This window comes from Trematomus bernacchii, unplaced genomic scaffold, assembly GCF_902827165.1.
Source record: "Trematomus bernacchii unplaced genomic scaffold, fTreBer1.1, whole genome shotgun sequence".
In the NCBI taxonomy this organism is placed as follows: Eukaryota; Metazoa; Chordata; class Actinopteri; order Perciformes; family Nototheniidae; genus Trematomus; species Trematomus bernacchii.
This window is the reverse complement of record NW_022987547.1, coordinates 5,817,724-5,833,271: the sequence shown is the minus strand read 5'-3', so window position 1 is coordinate 5,833,271 and position 15,548 is coordinate 5,817,724. Positions and strand designations below refer to the sequence as shown.

At 40.5% G+C, this 15,548-nt stretch overlaps 1 protein-coding gene across 2 annotated transcripts in view; it reads right to left on the bottom strand.

Moving 5' to 3' along the window:
• The window catches only part of ric1 (RIC1 homolog, RAB6A GEF complex partner 1), a 36,582-nt gene extending 21,254 nt beyond the window's left edge, over positions 1-15,328 (bottom strand). For both annotated transcript variants that reach the window (XM_034123227.1, XM_034123228.1), the window contains exons 1-2: positions 14,706-15,328; positions 9,147-9,254 (exon numbers count right to left, since the gene is read on the bottom strand). In XM_034123227.1, coding sequence (XP_033979118.1) covers positions 9,147-9,254; positions 14,706-14,846 — 249 coding nt within the window. In that variant the 5' untranslated portion in view covers positions 14,847-15,328. The remainder of the gene's footprint in view (positions 1-9,146; positions 9,255-14,705) is intronic.
• Positions 15,329-15,548: the final 220 nt, after the last annotated feature.

The window sequence follows — 15,548 nt, the reverse complement described above, 5'->3', positions numbered from 1 at the left end:
TGTAACATGACCATTACCTTATCCATCATGCATCAAGTGTTTTGAGCTGGGGAACAATAATATACCAAACAAGCTGATACTCATTATAAACTGCCTGCACCATGACCTTTACCGAGTTTCATTAACCATGAGGTGATCCTAAGACTTTGAGGAGATACAATCAATGTTAGAATGCATTACGTATGTTAAGAATTCATTTATTCTGCACTGAGACTGCAGAGATGATAGAGCCATTTCATATTCACTTTGGCACTATATATAGTTCAATATGAACACAGCAGGACACAGTCTGATTACAATGACCTAGTTTAGTTATTAAAGCCCGACTTACTTATGCAGCCCACATAGAAAACGAGTAAGCACTCGCAGAGCGTGTACCTGCACACCGGCTGATCATTTAACAGGACATTTTTTTAAATGTTGAAACTGCATGTGGTTCTGCACCTTAACATGACGGTTCATTACCAATACACAGTTAACAGTTATTTAAATCGAAACCACATGAGAAGACACTGTTACTCAGGTGTTTCTATAGGTGTTGTTATGGTTGTGAACCTAATCGTTAAATCCTAGCTTATTACGTACCCATATCTCTTATAGAAATGAAGGCAAAAAACGAAATATTACCTTCTAAAATGTGAAGTATAAAGTTAGGTAACATTGGTATCTCATTTTACTTGAGTCCGTTACATTTCTTTAGTAAATCTACTCTCCATTAGTATTTATTGACAACCTAACGGACAGTCACAGAATCAGACAAAGCTTCTATCCCAGACGGGGGCTTGTACTTCAAAAGCATGCCAATTACAGAAGGAAGGGATCTTCACAGAAGTATCAAGGATAGGAGGGGGAGGGGGAGGGGTGGTAAAACTAGTTGGCAACCCAGGACAAACTTCAGCAGTGTCTCCCTCTCTCAACATCGCTTCCCTTTCATCTGTGGTTTGATCGCACTACATACACAAAAGCATTCACACGACCATTCATCTTTTCACGGGACTATGATGAGCTTCATTTCTACTCAACCTGTCAGATAGTAAGTGAAAAGCTGTGGAAGAAATGGGTGGGGGACGCCTGAATTCAGATACGTTCCCACATGCAGAGGTAATGACACAGGAAGAGGCTGGACGCCGGTCTTTGTTAAATAAGGCCCAATAAAAAAGGCTCAATGCAGCCAGTGGCTCAATGTGGGGGGAAGTTTAAAGTTCTCTCTTTATGTCCTCTGACTAATGGGTGAGACAAACAAATAGCGGCAGCTCCTGAATCAGCCGGTGGTACTTTAATGTCTTTCATGAGCCTGCAAAATAGGATACATCTACAAATGAGGGATCCAAGGACCAGCTCTGTTTCCACTGCAGATACAGGACCGCATGGCCAGTAGGAAGTCCCTCTCAAAACATAATCAAGACAAAACATAAGTGCCAAATTCACTTATTTGTTCTACTCTATCATTTCTTTAATGCATTGTACCATTGGTATTGTATATGTACCAAATAATCAATAAAACGGGTTTCCTTTCTTAAATATAAGTGAGGAATTGAGGGAAACCTAGTTAACGCAAATACATTTTTCATTGCTGTGCTGGTCTTCTGATGTCCTGCTTTAACCTGGTTTCTCTTAATAACTTGGGCACATGGAGTTAGGACATACAACAGTTGTTATACAAGAGGTGCATAATAGATGATGCTATATTTATAGGACTTAAGACAGGGCTTTAATTCTTGTCACATAACACTTCCTCTTCATTCGTTGGCACTTCTACGCTGCAAACCAACTGTTACGACATGATGCCGCATTTTGAAAGGGTGGGACATCAAAGGAACGACCTAATGTTGCTGTAAAACACAAAGTGAATAGAAATGAAGAAGAAACAGCTGACTGGTAGCTACTCGAGTTCAGGCTTGCATGTAGAATGAAAGTCGGTGGTTCGCAGAGATAGTGTCGAGTCAGCACAAAGCGGCACCAGCGTACTGGGGCCTCTTTTTTTATGCATGTTTCAACAAGCCCTAGAAATCCAAAAACAGTAACACACACTCAAAGGCTTGTGGATATCTGCAATGGCTCTCTGAAATCAAGTGTACTTTCAAAATAAAAGGGTGCGATCACTCTTTTAAAAATCACAGACCGTAGATGCGGGTGCAGAAAGTGTATTAGCCAAAGCAAGCCTCTTCAATTCGAATAAAGGAAAGGAAAAACAAAGAAGAATAGAACTGTTTCTTTCCAACAAGACATCTTTCACCAGCTGTGTGTGATAAAGGAAGCAACACAATAACAAGGAGCATCTAATCTAGAAAAAGCCACAACACAAAGTAAAGCCACGTAGTATCCAGAGAAATATCTGATGCAGTCTCAGCAGAACTATGCTTATTGCAGAGGTATGTTTGCTCCTGTTATTGCATACACATCCTGAATCTGTGTGAATGTGCTTGAGATAAGATGAGAAGCTGAGGGTTGCAAATGTTGACAAAAACATAAACTGCTTCAGGGAATCTTGACTGTGCAATTTGAGCCATCTGTTCCTTATTTACATTTTCACCCTGTTGACTCCAGCTGGTAAACCATGTGCATTTCCCTCATTCAATGCTTATATCTAGAATAAGCTCAAATGTACTTTAAAAGGTCTCCTATTATGCTATTTTAGGCATATATTATGAGTCTCAGATATATAAAAAACATGTCTATGATGTGTTTTGCTCAAAATACCAAACAGATCATGTATTTTAGACATCCCTCATATCCCTCATATCCCTCTGTTTCAGGCCTGTTAGAGAACTGCAGATTCGGGGTTTTTTACACAAAAAAAGGGAAGCTTGTGCCTGCTCGGATTTCTAAGAGATACTCGGCTAAGTGCTCCTGTAATTAAATGCCATATCATGTTCCAAACCACATCCAGGATTATTTCTGAAACAGTATGGAGCTCAAATGCTTTTTCTTTTGCGAGTTCCTTTTTTTATTTCCTGCTTTTTTTTACACATGTACTCTCTCTAGTACAGGTTAGCTCTGAGTGTTAGCGATGCTTGCTAATGTAAACAAAGACCATATTACGTCCAAAACACGTCGGGCATTGTTTCTGATAGGGCTGTGAGTTCGCATTTCCGATATTACGTCATAACGGACGCAAATCTGGATCAGCTCCGTTGTACCCCCGTTTTTAGAGATTTGGGTACAGAGGAAAAGAGAGAGGGTTTTGTTTTCTGACGCTGCGTGAGTTCCCTGACACACCGGGCGGGGACACATATTTATGTATAAAAGACATAAAAAAGTGCATTTTGCATGATAGGTCCCCTTTAAGAGATGTTGAATGTCTGTGTCAGAGAAAAACAAAGTTAAAAACAGTGCTGTGAGTGAGAGTCTAAAAAAAAAAAGAGGGAACTTTTTGGCCTTGGATAGATCCCAACACACAGAGCTAAACGCTTGAAAGCATTTCCTCGGTTAGAAGATCCTTTCTGACTCCCGCCGCACAAAAACAAAGTCAGTCCCTTTTGCTCTCAGTTGCTGTAGAAGTTTTTCACTCTCACATGCAGACACACTCGGCTAAAGATAGTCATAGCTACGGTTTATGAGGGTGATTACGTCTGCTTCGAGGTCTGCAGGGTGTGTGTGAGCAGCCAAACATCTGGGTAACAGCTGGTAGCCTAGGCCAGGATCTTCTGCCTGCAACCATGGCGTTTGTAGTTCTGCTGTCCCTGACTGTTTTAAGACTGCTCACCCTATAATTAAATTACAATGCTAGCGAGGGTGAGAAATGTTATGGCTTCTTGAAGATTTAAAAAAGAGGGCAGCTAGTCAAAACATTTAATAGCCATTGGATTATTTGCAGGGACTGAAGCCACTGAAGGCGCAAAAGATAACAGATTTAAAGGACGGCCGTCAAATGTTTTTTCAAATCTTATTTGAGTAGAATACAGAGGTCTGTTCTGATTTCTCTACAGGTTGATGGAAATGGAAATGTACAGCAAACAACATAGTGAATGCTTGGTTTGGGACATAATAGTTAAACGACATATACTTTATTGCCCCTTTTCAGGAAGTTAGACAATGCAACCTTTAGATATACGACTAGTCACTGCAGTTAGAAGCGCTGTTTGAAAAACCAAATGCAGACCCTTGCACCTAAACTGTTGCTCTCAAGTGAACAAGCCCTTGCAATAAACATTTTGTGTGTGAAAGGAAGTGCCAAAAAGATTAAACTTAGAGAAAGAAACGCACAACAAAATATGATAACATCCTCCTAAAGGGTATTTCAGGTTTGATGAAAGAAGGTTTTTCAAGTTGAATTCATCTGGGACTCAAGGATAATGAGTTATTTGAAAGCTTCATTAGAATTAAAGCTGCAGCTCACATTGGGCTTCAACATTGTTGGCAATAAAGAGGGATTTCTGTTGCAAATCACATACAGTTTGTGGTTGCGATGGTGGTGTTTCCAGTCGATACACATGTATGCCACAGGACTACTGGGAGAACACATAGCATGGCCAGTCTCCCCATCATTAAAATTAAATACTTTTCACCAGTCATGAGTGAAAATCTAACTATGTGTTTTTGGAGCCCAGAAAGTGAGGGAACTGTTCTTTTTAGCTCCTCCACCTGCTCCCTGTTGTGTTTGGATGATTGGCCCGGGGCAGAGCCCGAGTTACTGCTTTTCCAGACACATTCACTGCATTCATTCATGTGTACTCAGTAGGAGAGGTGGGGATGAAAGGGAGGGGGGGCAGAGACGGACACCAAGAGGTCACTGTGGTAATATTTTCCAATACCTTATGCAGAGTAGTCACTATTTTAAATCAATCTGCCATTTCTGTGTTGACAATTTACATGAGACCAGAGAAGGGAGTAACACATACGGCACTTAAAGCTGCCGAGTCATATTTTGCACCTCAAACAACAAATAAATGGCGAGTTACGGTTTCTTTACTTCCACTACAGAAAAAAGGACAGTAAAGGAAACGATCCAATTCAGAAATCACAGTGTGTTAGATTGCTGCCTGCCACAGGACATCATTTCCCTATTGATTTAAATTAAACTACAAATCGATGCAGATCATGTCTGTCCAACGACATTTTCTAATAGTTTGCCTGTCTAACCATCATAATTGGGCTTCTTGTAGATTAAAAAAAAGCGCGGTTTACTTAATTTTTTTATGTCATTGCCGAAAACTTCTGAATCTGTGTTTACCGCCATCCAAATGACAGCGAATGTTTTCCTCCCAAAAGTGGGCGGGACCTAATTTCGCCAGGAAATGACACATCTGTTACTCTCATCTATTAGACAGTGTCTCCATTTATTTTCCAAATTGCCTTAACTGAGGCATTATCTGGACATTTCTAAGCATGGTACAAAATATTATGTCTGTCTGTCTGTCTGTCTGTCTGTCTGTGTGTGGTAGCCCCTCTAACTCCTGATGCAGTGAGTTCAGCAGTGGCTTCAAGGACAAGTGGTGGTGTTTTGGGAGAAACATGTGCAGCCCTCTGCCAGACTGACTTCTAAACAGCCTCGTGTGTCCTTGACAGTATTTCCTGGCAGTGTTTACAAAAAGGAGCAAAATACGCTTTTCTAAGGTATTTGATGAAACATAGAAAAAAAGGGATTCTGAACTTCTTGAATACAGAGCTGCAGCATTCAAGATACATCCTTCTTTTTAATAAACCTTAAAATCAACAGGTTGTTTTGTATTAAGCGGCTATATGCTGCATAAATGAGAAACTCTGATCCAGCACATTCTAAATATGGTTATGATACTCTATGAAAGAAACCAAATAATATGGCTTATCCAGGATAAAACTGCTAAACCCAAGAACATAAACATTTCTACAGGAAATGATCTGGTCCTGCAATATGTGGATGAATGTAAAACTATACTCTTAAGACATATTATCCTGCTGGATTATTTTGTTAAGAAAACATAGCATTAGTTTTTGTTACGGTGGTCAGATTTCCATTCTGAGTTACAATGTCTAAATATTATTTCAATATTGTACCAATACACAACTGTTTGCTTTAAATTACCTGCGTTCTATTGTTGTTTACTTTTCGAATGTTTACCTGCAAAAGCTGTAGTACTGCAGGCATCTAACTGAGTCCACACACGTGTAAGCAGAGATACAACAAGCGCACACAAACACAAAGTATTACCAGTGTGATCTAATCGTTTTAATCCGTGTGCGGTTTGTTTTGATGCCGTTTGCTTCTGATCTGGGTCTTGGCGGTCGCCCTATATGTTGCAGATCACATGGCCTTTGGAAGCCGATTGAGTCATCTGCTGACTCGGGCGCTTGCCTTGTGAGATTACTCAACAAGACACTTTATTTGCACAGTCATCTACGGTGACGATCACTCAGCGAGCAATCATGAGTAATGGTAGCAAGAACACAAAAATGTCAGCGATTGATGTATCTTGAAGTTCAGCGCTATCATTTTTCCAGAATGTATTTTGTTTTCAAAGCAGTTACGCGAAAACTTTGCACCCTTTGTTTTGGGTAAACAATGAAACTAGATGGTTATCATCTTTGAGGGGCATTATTTTCTCTCAAACGAATTCACAAGACCAGATGCAACACTGGAAAGCTGAGTAATGCTTATATCACAGATTTATGCTGATAAGCTTTCTGGTTATTTACATGAAAACCTTTTACACAGCAGATGCAGCATCCCCCCTCTCAGCATGCATTTAGACATTAGTTTAACACTAATTAAATCCTCTTATCGAGGATTACACTTGATAGGAACGATTTACATTCAATCCTGAAATTAGATAAGAGCAACAAATCCATGCAAAATGCACTTTTGTACGTCTTTTATACATGAATATGTGTCCCCGGTGTTCCAGGGAACTCACCAAGTGTCAGAAAACACAACCCTCTCTATTTTCCTCCATACCCAAATCTCTAAAAAAGGGGCTGCAACGGATCTGATAAAAACTGATCCAGATTTGAACACTGTCCTGACGTCAGGACAGTGGCGCTACGGCTATTGGGCCAACTCCACCAATCAGGAGGAGACAGCCACGGCCATTGCCGTTCGAAAGCGCTGGAGACGCTGTAGTGCATATGCCAGGCCTGTAGGTGGTGCTGTTCTCACAGAATCAGCCCTTGCAAAAACAGAGCTAAACAATTTCAAATTGAGCAAAATGAGGCATGGCTAAAATGCATGATCTGTTTGGTATTTTGAAAAAATATGCCTTATATAGGTATGGTCCTACACTATATTATTATAATATAGCATGATAGGTCCACTTTAAATGTTATATTGGTTGTGCTCTCAATCTAAGTGAAACCTGTGTGTAAGAAACAAGGACAGTGATGATGTCAGAATATAAAATAGAAAGTGTTGCATAATGCTTCACAGAAATGTAGGCATGTTGATTTGCTTTGAAAAACTGCCCTAAAATAAAAATAATGCTTATATTACAGTGGACATTATTATGAACATACTGTCTTAATTTCATGTTTCATCTTGTTAAAGATGAGCTGATGATCCGAAAAGCGTGACAGTGTAGGAGAGATGTGTCCAAACTAACATCAGTAGTCATGTGTGGGCTTGGCTTACATACATGCGTAACATGCTGGCGAGAACTTTTTATCTCCATGGAAATGAGCATGAATTTTTTAAATGATATCTTTCAAGCTTCGTGGGCTGATCATTTGCATTTTGTTTTGGGTTGTGGGTCTCTACCACGAGTTTACACAAAGGCAAGGGTATAATCACAGGAAGGAAGAACCTGGGGAGATATCTCATGATTACTCAGGCGGGCACAGGCTGTGTGTCCTCCCCCCATTAGAGTGAATTTGTATCGATTTGCAAAACACACAACAAAAAAGGCTAGCTCCAAAAAAGCTGATGTAGCAAGATCCTTTCAGACTGCTGTAATCTGTTCCAAAAATATCTCGCCCACAACCACAACCTGTTAAGAATGAGGTCAGGGTTCAAGGGCAAAGGTGAGAGATGTCTACCTTATTTATAAATCTAAAAGAGGTTGGCTGGCTACTTTGATAGTAAAGTAAATACATTTGTGATAGGTTAAACACAAAACATCATGCTCTGTTATTAAAAAAAACAGTTCCACTTTGAGTTGATTGACTCACAGTCAGATAGTATAGTGGTCAGCAGATTTCAGATAGGGAGCAAAGTTTAACTGTGTCTTTCAAATGTTATCTCAACATGTTATAGGCCGGTCTGTTCATTAAACCTTTATTAATTTACCTATAATATACGAAGTACTTCTCAACATTGCCTTTGCAGTTTTTCCGTAGCATTTGGAAATTGCAACTGCACACTAATGTGACACCGTGGCTCACTGCATTGGAAGACAGTTTGATTAACAGTGAAGCGGTTACATGATGTAGGACGCTTAGGGAGTTGTTTTCAATCCTGCTCTTATTGCTGGAGGAATACCTTCCTTTTATCTGGAGCAAACTAAAAATAGGACAAACTCTGCTGTTAAGAGAAGCGCAGCCACACTTTCATTTTTCTCTTTCTAGCATGTGTCATGTTACTCTGATGCACTGCATTTGTTAGGAAGCTGCTCTTGTGGTTTAATATAACTGAAGGATCCTGATCAAATCCTATTTTCAGTGGTTCATTACTTAAAGCATCTTCAATCCACTAACTGAAACTCCACGTGCAATAAGTGATGATTGGACATTACTGTCATGGAAAGTAAAAAGAAAAACGGGTAAGACAAAGGAGATGATGACAGAGGAAGAGACAAAGGGGTGATTACAGGAGACAGTCAACCACACATGGAAAAACACGACAACACTGACTGTTGGCTTAGCGTCAGAGTTTGAGAGAATGAAAATCCAATTAGCATTCTTGGAGTAATCACATTACATTTATCTGAGGCTTTTATCCAAAGCAACTTACAATAAGTGCATTCAACTATTAAGAAACAGCAAGAATCCTGAAATTACATTAGCTTTCACTAAGCCAAACCATTACAAAATTAGCTTCAAACAAGCCAAATGTTGTGTCACATACAGAAGAGGGAAATTATGTTTTTTCCATTGGCCAAGATGCAGTTAAAGCAGATGGGTTTTCAGTCTGCTACGGAGGATGTGTAGACTTTCTGCTGACCTGATATCAATGTACGTACAGTGCAAAGTGCAAAGTGCGTCAAACGTGAGATGAGAAGGAGCATCGCTGTACTTACCGCCACAGCTATCATGGAGTCGTCTGGTTTCCATTCTGCTTTCTGGTAGAAGCCAAACTGGGTAGCCGCCTTTGCAGACTCGATATAGCTGACTATCAAAACACTGGGCTGTGGGTGGGGAATAGGGAAAGAAAATGAGCACGTTAAACATACTGCAGGTCAAAGACAGTCACATATTACAACCAAAAACATCCACAGGATAACCATCGGTGCTAAAAATGCCTTAAGGTTGATTTTAAAATATTTTATATATTTACAGAAAAATGAAAGCATTTTGTTTTGTTGGTTGGACATTTACGAGGAAATTGTTCACTTTGTCAGTTTTCTTAAGGTTCTTACTTAAAATTATATTTGAACAAAACCAAAAATACAACTTAATGCAATGTCCTTTTTTATGGTTAAATCTTTGAATGCAGACTGCTGGGGAAATCAGAGACTAACTAAAAGCAAACCAGCAACACACCACCATTTATGAAAACTGTATTTGTAACTGAATTTTGATTTGAATATTTAGAAAATGCAATAACATTTTCCGTGCCAGTTGGCAGTGTATCACGTTTACCAACTAGTGCGCTGGAAGGGGATTTGCTGCTACTCATTTTATTGCCTCACATGTTGGTTTTTAGGCAAAGAAGCAGTACAGATAAAAGTATCTCCTGGAGAACAGGATGACTGACTGTTGTTGAACTGCTTGCCCTCTCCTTGTGAGGCTAATTTACTCTGAGTAATAGGCTACATTTGAGCCTAGCAAGCAAAACCATACAACACAGATTGAAAGATAAACAGGCGTACACAACCAGACAGAGGCAGTTGCCCTTAATTTGCTTTTACCCCTGTATCGCTAGGGTAGATATTTGTCTGGATCACAATACAGTACATTCCAACGCCCTAATATATCACCACAAACAATGTTGTGTTTATCTGCAGTCAAATAACAACAATTGAGTGGCTGTAAATGTGCAACTTCAACCAAAAGTGGTGAGCACAATAATAGAGTCATACTGTCAATGTAATGAAACGAGTTAAGACAAGTAACAGGTCTCAACGTTAAAGAACACTGGACACTGAATCACGATGGCCAGATAACAAAAGCAGGGAAAGATCTTATGTAATTCCAGTTGTGTAACATTACACCTCGTACCCGGTCACCGTCATGAGAGCAGGTTTCAGGTATCTCGATCTGATAGTGTCTCTCTCGTAGCATGAAATCTTAATAATGCCAACGATACCTGTACTGGTAAAGCTTGCCCTGTTAGAAACAGAAAGAGAAACCTTGTTCGTCTTACCAATTGCAATAATATTTGTGTTATATTTGATCAGGTTTTATTCTTTAACACCCACATAAAATCAATTTCAAGGACTTTTCTTTCATCTACGTAACATTGCAAAAAATCAGGCATATCTTGCCTCAAAACGATGCAGAGAAACTAGTCCATGCATTTGTTACTTCAAGGCTGGATTATTGTAACTCTTTATTATCAGGGTGTACCAAGAAGTCAGTTAAGTCGCTTCAGCTAATTCAAAATGCTGCAGCACGTGTACTAACCAGAGTTTGGAAAAGGGACCACATTACTCCTGTTCTGGCTGCCTTACACTGGCTCCCTATAGAACACAGGATAGGATTTTAAATGATTCTTCTCGCCTATAAAGCCCTTAATGGGCAGGCGCCATCTTACCTTAAAGAACTCATTATACCCTGCTGTCCTACTAGGGCATTGCGTTCCAAGAATGCAGGGTTGTTGGTTGTTCCTAGAGTCTCTAAAAGTACAATGGGAGCCAGAGCCTTTTCTTATCAAGCTCCACATTTGTGGAATCAGCTTCCAGTTTGTGTTCGGGCGGCAGACACCCTATCCGTTTTTAAGAGTGCGCTTAAGACCTTCCTTTTTGATAAAGCTTATAGTTAGGGCTGATTAGATTCAGCCCCTAGTTTTGCTGCTATAGGCTTAGATTGTCTATAGGCTTAGATTGCCGGGGGGCACCTTACTTCTTCCTTCTCTCTGTCTGTACCTGTGTACTCTCATGTTCCGAATAACCCAGCTTCCCCAAATTTCTTTTTGGTGTCTATCTACGCCGGGATCCTGAGGCGTGGCTGATCCTGTTGCTGTGGTCCTGAGTCCTGGATCGCGAGCCCTGGATCTTGAGTCGTGGCTGTGCCTGTTGCTGTGGTCCTGGATCATGAGTCCTGGATGGATATCCTCGTGGATTCATCTTCTTATTATAGACACACGCATTTCCAAACATGTGGACTACCTATGTTTTAAATGTATTATCTTTTCAATTTACACACGGCATCTATTGCACATCTGTCCGTCCTGGGAGAGGGATCCCTCCTCTGTTGCTCTCCCTGAGGTTTCTCCCATTTTCCCCTTTAAAACTGTGGGGGTTTTCTCTGGAAGTTTTTCCTTGTACGATGTGAGGGTCTAAGGACAGAGGGTGTCGTATTGTCATACTGATATTCTGTACAAACTGTGAAGTCCACTGAGACAAATGTAACATTTGTGATATTGGGCTATATAAATAAACATTGAATGATTGATTGATTGATTGACTAATATCAGATCCCATTTACTGCAAAACAAATACCTCAAACTTAATCTGGAATAAACGTAAATGGCAAAGGGAATGAACTATTAATTCAAATGTCAGAAGGATTCAACAACACAGACAGGCCTGCAAACAGAACGGAAGGACCTGTGTTTGCATGACAACATCCCAAATAAACCACCAGTATATATAATTTACATTTAGCCTAAAAGAGAAGTGGTTTATAGGGAACTAGTGGCTCAAGCTTGTTCTCCTAAGTTGCCATTTCCACTGCTCAACCACAATTAAATTCAGTCAGCTGCTGTAACGAAATAAATCCCAGGGGAGCGTAGATATTTACACACACTAGTGCAACCAAACATGAGCATACACACACAATGTGGCTAATTTTCGCAGGCACCCAAAGGCCTACTATGGTACCAATGGAGCTTCGCCAATATCTCTATCCCTCTATTCCTAGACATGGTGACCTGCCTCCAGGCTCTTGTAAGATGACAGAGCAGAATGACTAAAAGGCTAAGCTACTGTGCTACACGGATTAAGCGATTGCGCCTCGGTCGGAACGAGGCTGCGCTGGCCGAGGTCGAGGATAGATAGGAAGGATTAAAGAAAATAGGCGTGATGGCTGATGGGAAATGGCAGATTTACAATCACCGATATGACAAATAACCTGAGCAACATAATTAATTGCTTGTTGGTATGTAGAAGAATATAGTATTTACATTCATTCTGAGAGGATACTTCTTTTTAAAATTTGAAAAACAAAACCCTCAACTAGATCCCTGTGTGTAAACATGCTATGAAGTGAGATAATGGATAGAACAGATGTGAAAGGTGCATGTCAAGAGGAAGAAGTGTCTCCAATCGACATTCCTGACACTATCCTTTTCCTGAACGCCTCATTGACACTCACAGGCAAAGTTCTTAAGAAAGAGGGGAAGGAAAACATGGTCACATCCTGAGTGGGCCTCAGGAAATAAACAGTGACCCTGATCCATTGTTGCCAGTGCCACACCTAAATAATATACAAACTGTATAGAACACAGACTGCTATAAACAATGTGCTCAAATGCCTGTTATCAAATCAATACGCCCCTCTCCGTAGCAGCATTGCAGAATATGTGGTTTTAAAAAACAAATGAGATTTGGAGTTTACAGTTCACAGGGCTCACAGCACAGGGCTTCTTGGAATTTCATAGGACTTTTCTACTTCACAAGGTGCTGGTGTGGACCCCGGAAACAGTGCTAAAGGGGAATCACATTCAACATGTCATTCTGCATTTCTGCAACATTTAAGTTACTAACTTGTCTAGGTAGAGGAAATCCTCAGTAACAAATGGCTTGACAGCCAGAAATGTTCGTTGTCATTGCAGTTACAATATCTAATGAATGTATATAAACAATGGTAAAAATGAGAACTCATCTGTGGAAGGTGCCATTATCTTGCACAATTAAATTCTCTGTACTGGATTGTTCTGCACCACTTTTTAAACCTTAAAACAGTCTTTGGTTAGGACTCACTAAATGCCACTTTTTTATGTTTTTTGTCAACTCGTAGAGGATTTTTTCCCCTTGTCCTGAAAAACATTGTTCCCTCTTATATCTGCTCCCAGCAGACACCAAGCTTTTCGTAGAAATAATTATTTTTGGCATTTCTCTCTTGAGAAAAAGATAACCAGTACCAGCATTCATAATTTTGACAGAACACTGGCTTATACTATTACTATTCATCTCTTGTTTTTTTCTCTAAGGTCGGAATTGTAATATTCTCTCTCTGTTCACACAGCGATTCTGGTCTGTTATGTATGCAGGTTTAAGACACTATCCTTCAGCTTACTGTACAGGTCCCCTGGCTCTAGACCAGCTACTTCAGGGGCAATAATCGGAATCAATTTAAGCAGCTGTTCTTGACATGAAACTTTAAAGGGGTCAATATTTTTGAATGAGGGTGCATTTCGAGCAAGGCCCTTTTGTGTTTAGTCATACCTCACAACCCCAAAAGTCCCAAGAATACATTTTTTGTTTTTTAAACTCTTGTTGAAAGCAAGTCGACACTGGCCTTCAGATGATGCATTGAAGAGAATAACCCATCAAGACACACTATGTCTTGAAAAGCAGCTTTGCTTCTGTATTATGCTATAATTTAGAAAAAACTGCAGTTGCAGGGATCAAATGATGTGCTGAGACAGTTATTTACATAATCATTAACTCTGGCAGCCTAAAAGCTCTTGATCTCTTGCCTGAACATGTGGTCAGTGGGTATTTGTTTTAAACACTATTGTAATTCCCTTGCTGATAGTAACTTAAACTTTGAACTTGAGGAGCCTTGTCACCAAAAGTACTGAATATCAACCAGGGATAATCAACCAGTTAAAATGTCACCATGCAGTCAAGAGTATTTGTTTTGAACACACCATACACTTTGAACTCAATGAGCCTTCTGGGTCAGAGTGATACAAATAGAAAAAGGTCGAAATGTACTAGAAAAACTCAACTAGTGGACACCTTTCTTCTATCTGACATGGAACATTCCCTTAAGTGAACTTCAGTGCCTCTGACTGAAAAAATTAAACCCAGCCTTTGTCATTAATGAGTGAGTAAATGGGAGGAAATATGCACGTGGAATGCCATTCACAAACAAGTGTCTTTATGACAGTGAGTCACACGTATACGGATATACTCACACTGTCCTAATGCGTACGGATACCTGTGTGATAGGTGTGTAGTTAGCACAGGTTGCCAACACATTCATAATTACCTCCAGCTCATCACTCATGACACCATGGTTGCTGTACATGTTTATTTATTACCTTTTTAATAAATATGTCGGGCAGACAGCCAGAATGCCACGCAGTAGTGCAACCGATTAAAAAATAATGGTGGTTGAACAGTATGGGTAATAGGGTAACTAAGGTATACTATGTGCAACATGTAAGCCCAAATGAAAGCAGCACAGTACCCATTGTTTTTGTCGGTACAGCTGAGTATGACTGAAGCGAGGCAGGCTTCACTTACCCGACTAAACCAGATGCTGAGCTGGGTCTCTGACAGCACGGCGAAGTAAAACCTCTGGGAGCTGGGCTGGACGTGGAACGGCTCCTCTTCACTCCTCAGCGGACAAAGCAGCCTCCGTGGCCAGCCGGTTAGAAAATACATGACGGTAAACTCACTCCGCCTCGGCACTCAAAAGAGTGTCGCAATGCCAGGTATTCGGCACCCCTTATTCCTCCTGAAGTGTTTAATCCAAGCGAGTCATAGGAGTTACAATTCAAACTTTAAATAGCTACATGCAATACATCATTATAAAACCAGCATATCAATCCATGAAAGCCGTAGAGAGAGCTCCCAACAGCCGATGGAGCTAAAAGACTAGCCCTGGGTTAGCATTCGCTTTCCAAGTTGAAGCTAATAAGCTATCCAAGGCAACGACAACCGAAAACAAAAGCAAGCAGGCCCGCAGTGACAGTTCCCAGCACCGAACAGCTTTCTGCTGCTGACACACGGGTGGATTAGCTTTCGCTCCCGCTGCCGTGTCAATTGTTACTGTCCCTGGAGCAGCTATGTTTGATAACGGTAAAGGGTCCAGTTTTCACTCCTCTGTGCCCCACAGTCGCCATCTTTACAAGAGTCTCTGTGGCTTCAAGCTGATTGGCCACTAAGGAGACGTTTGCGTAGTGTTGACATGTGACGTCAGCACTCCGTTATGCGAATCCCCCCGGTGGCGTGATGGCAACGTGGCTCGACGCTGACATCTGCTGGTGTAAACATAACATGTCTTCAACGGAATGTCTGATAAATCATGCTGAAAAATACATATCCACTTTACAGTATACATACACATGCGTCTCCGATGCCGAT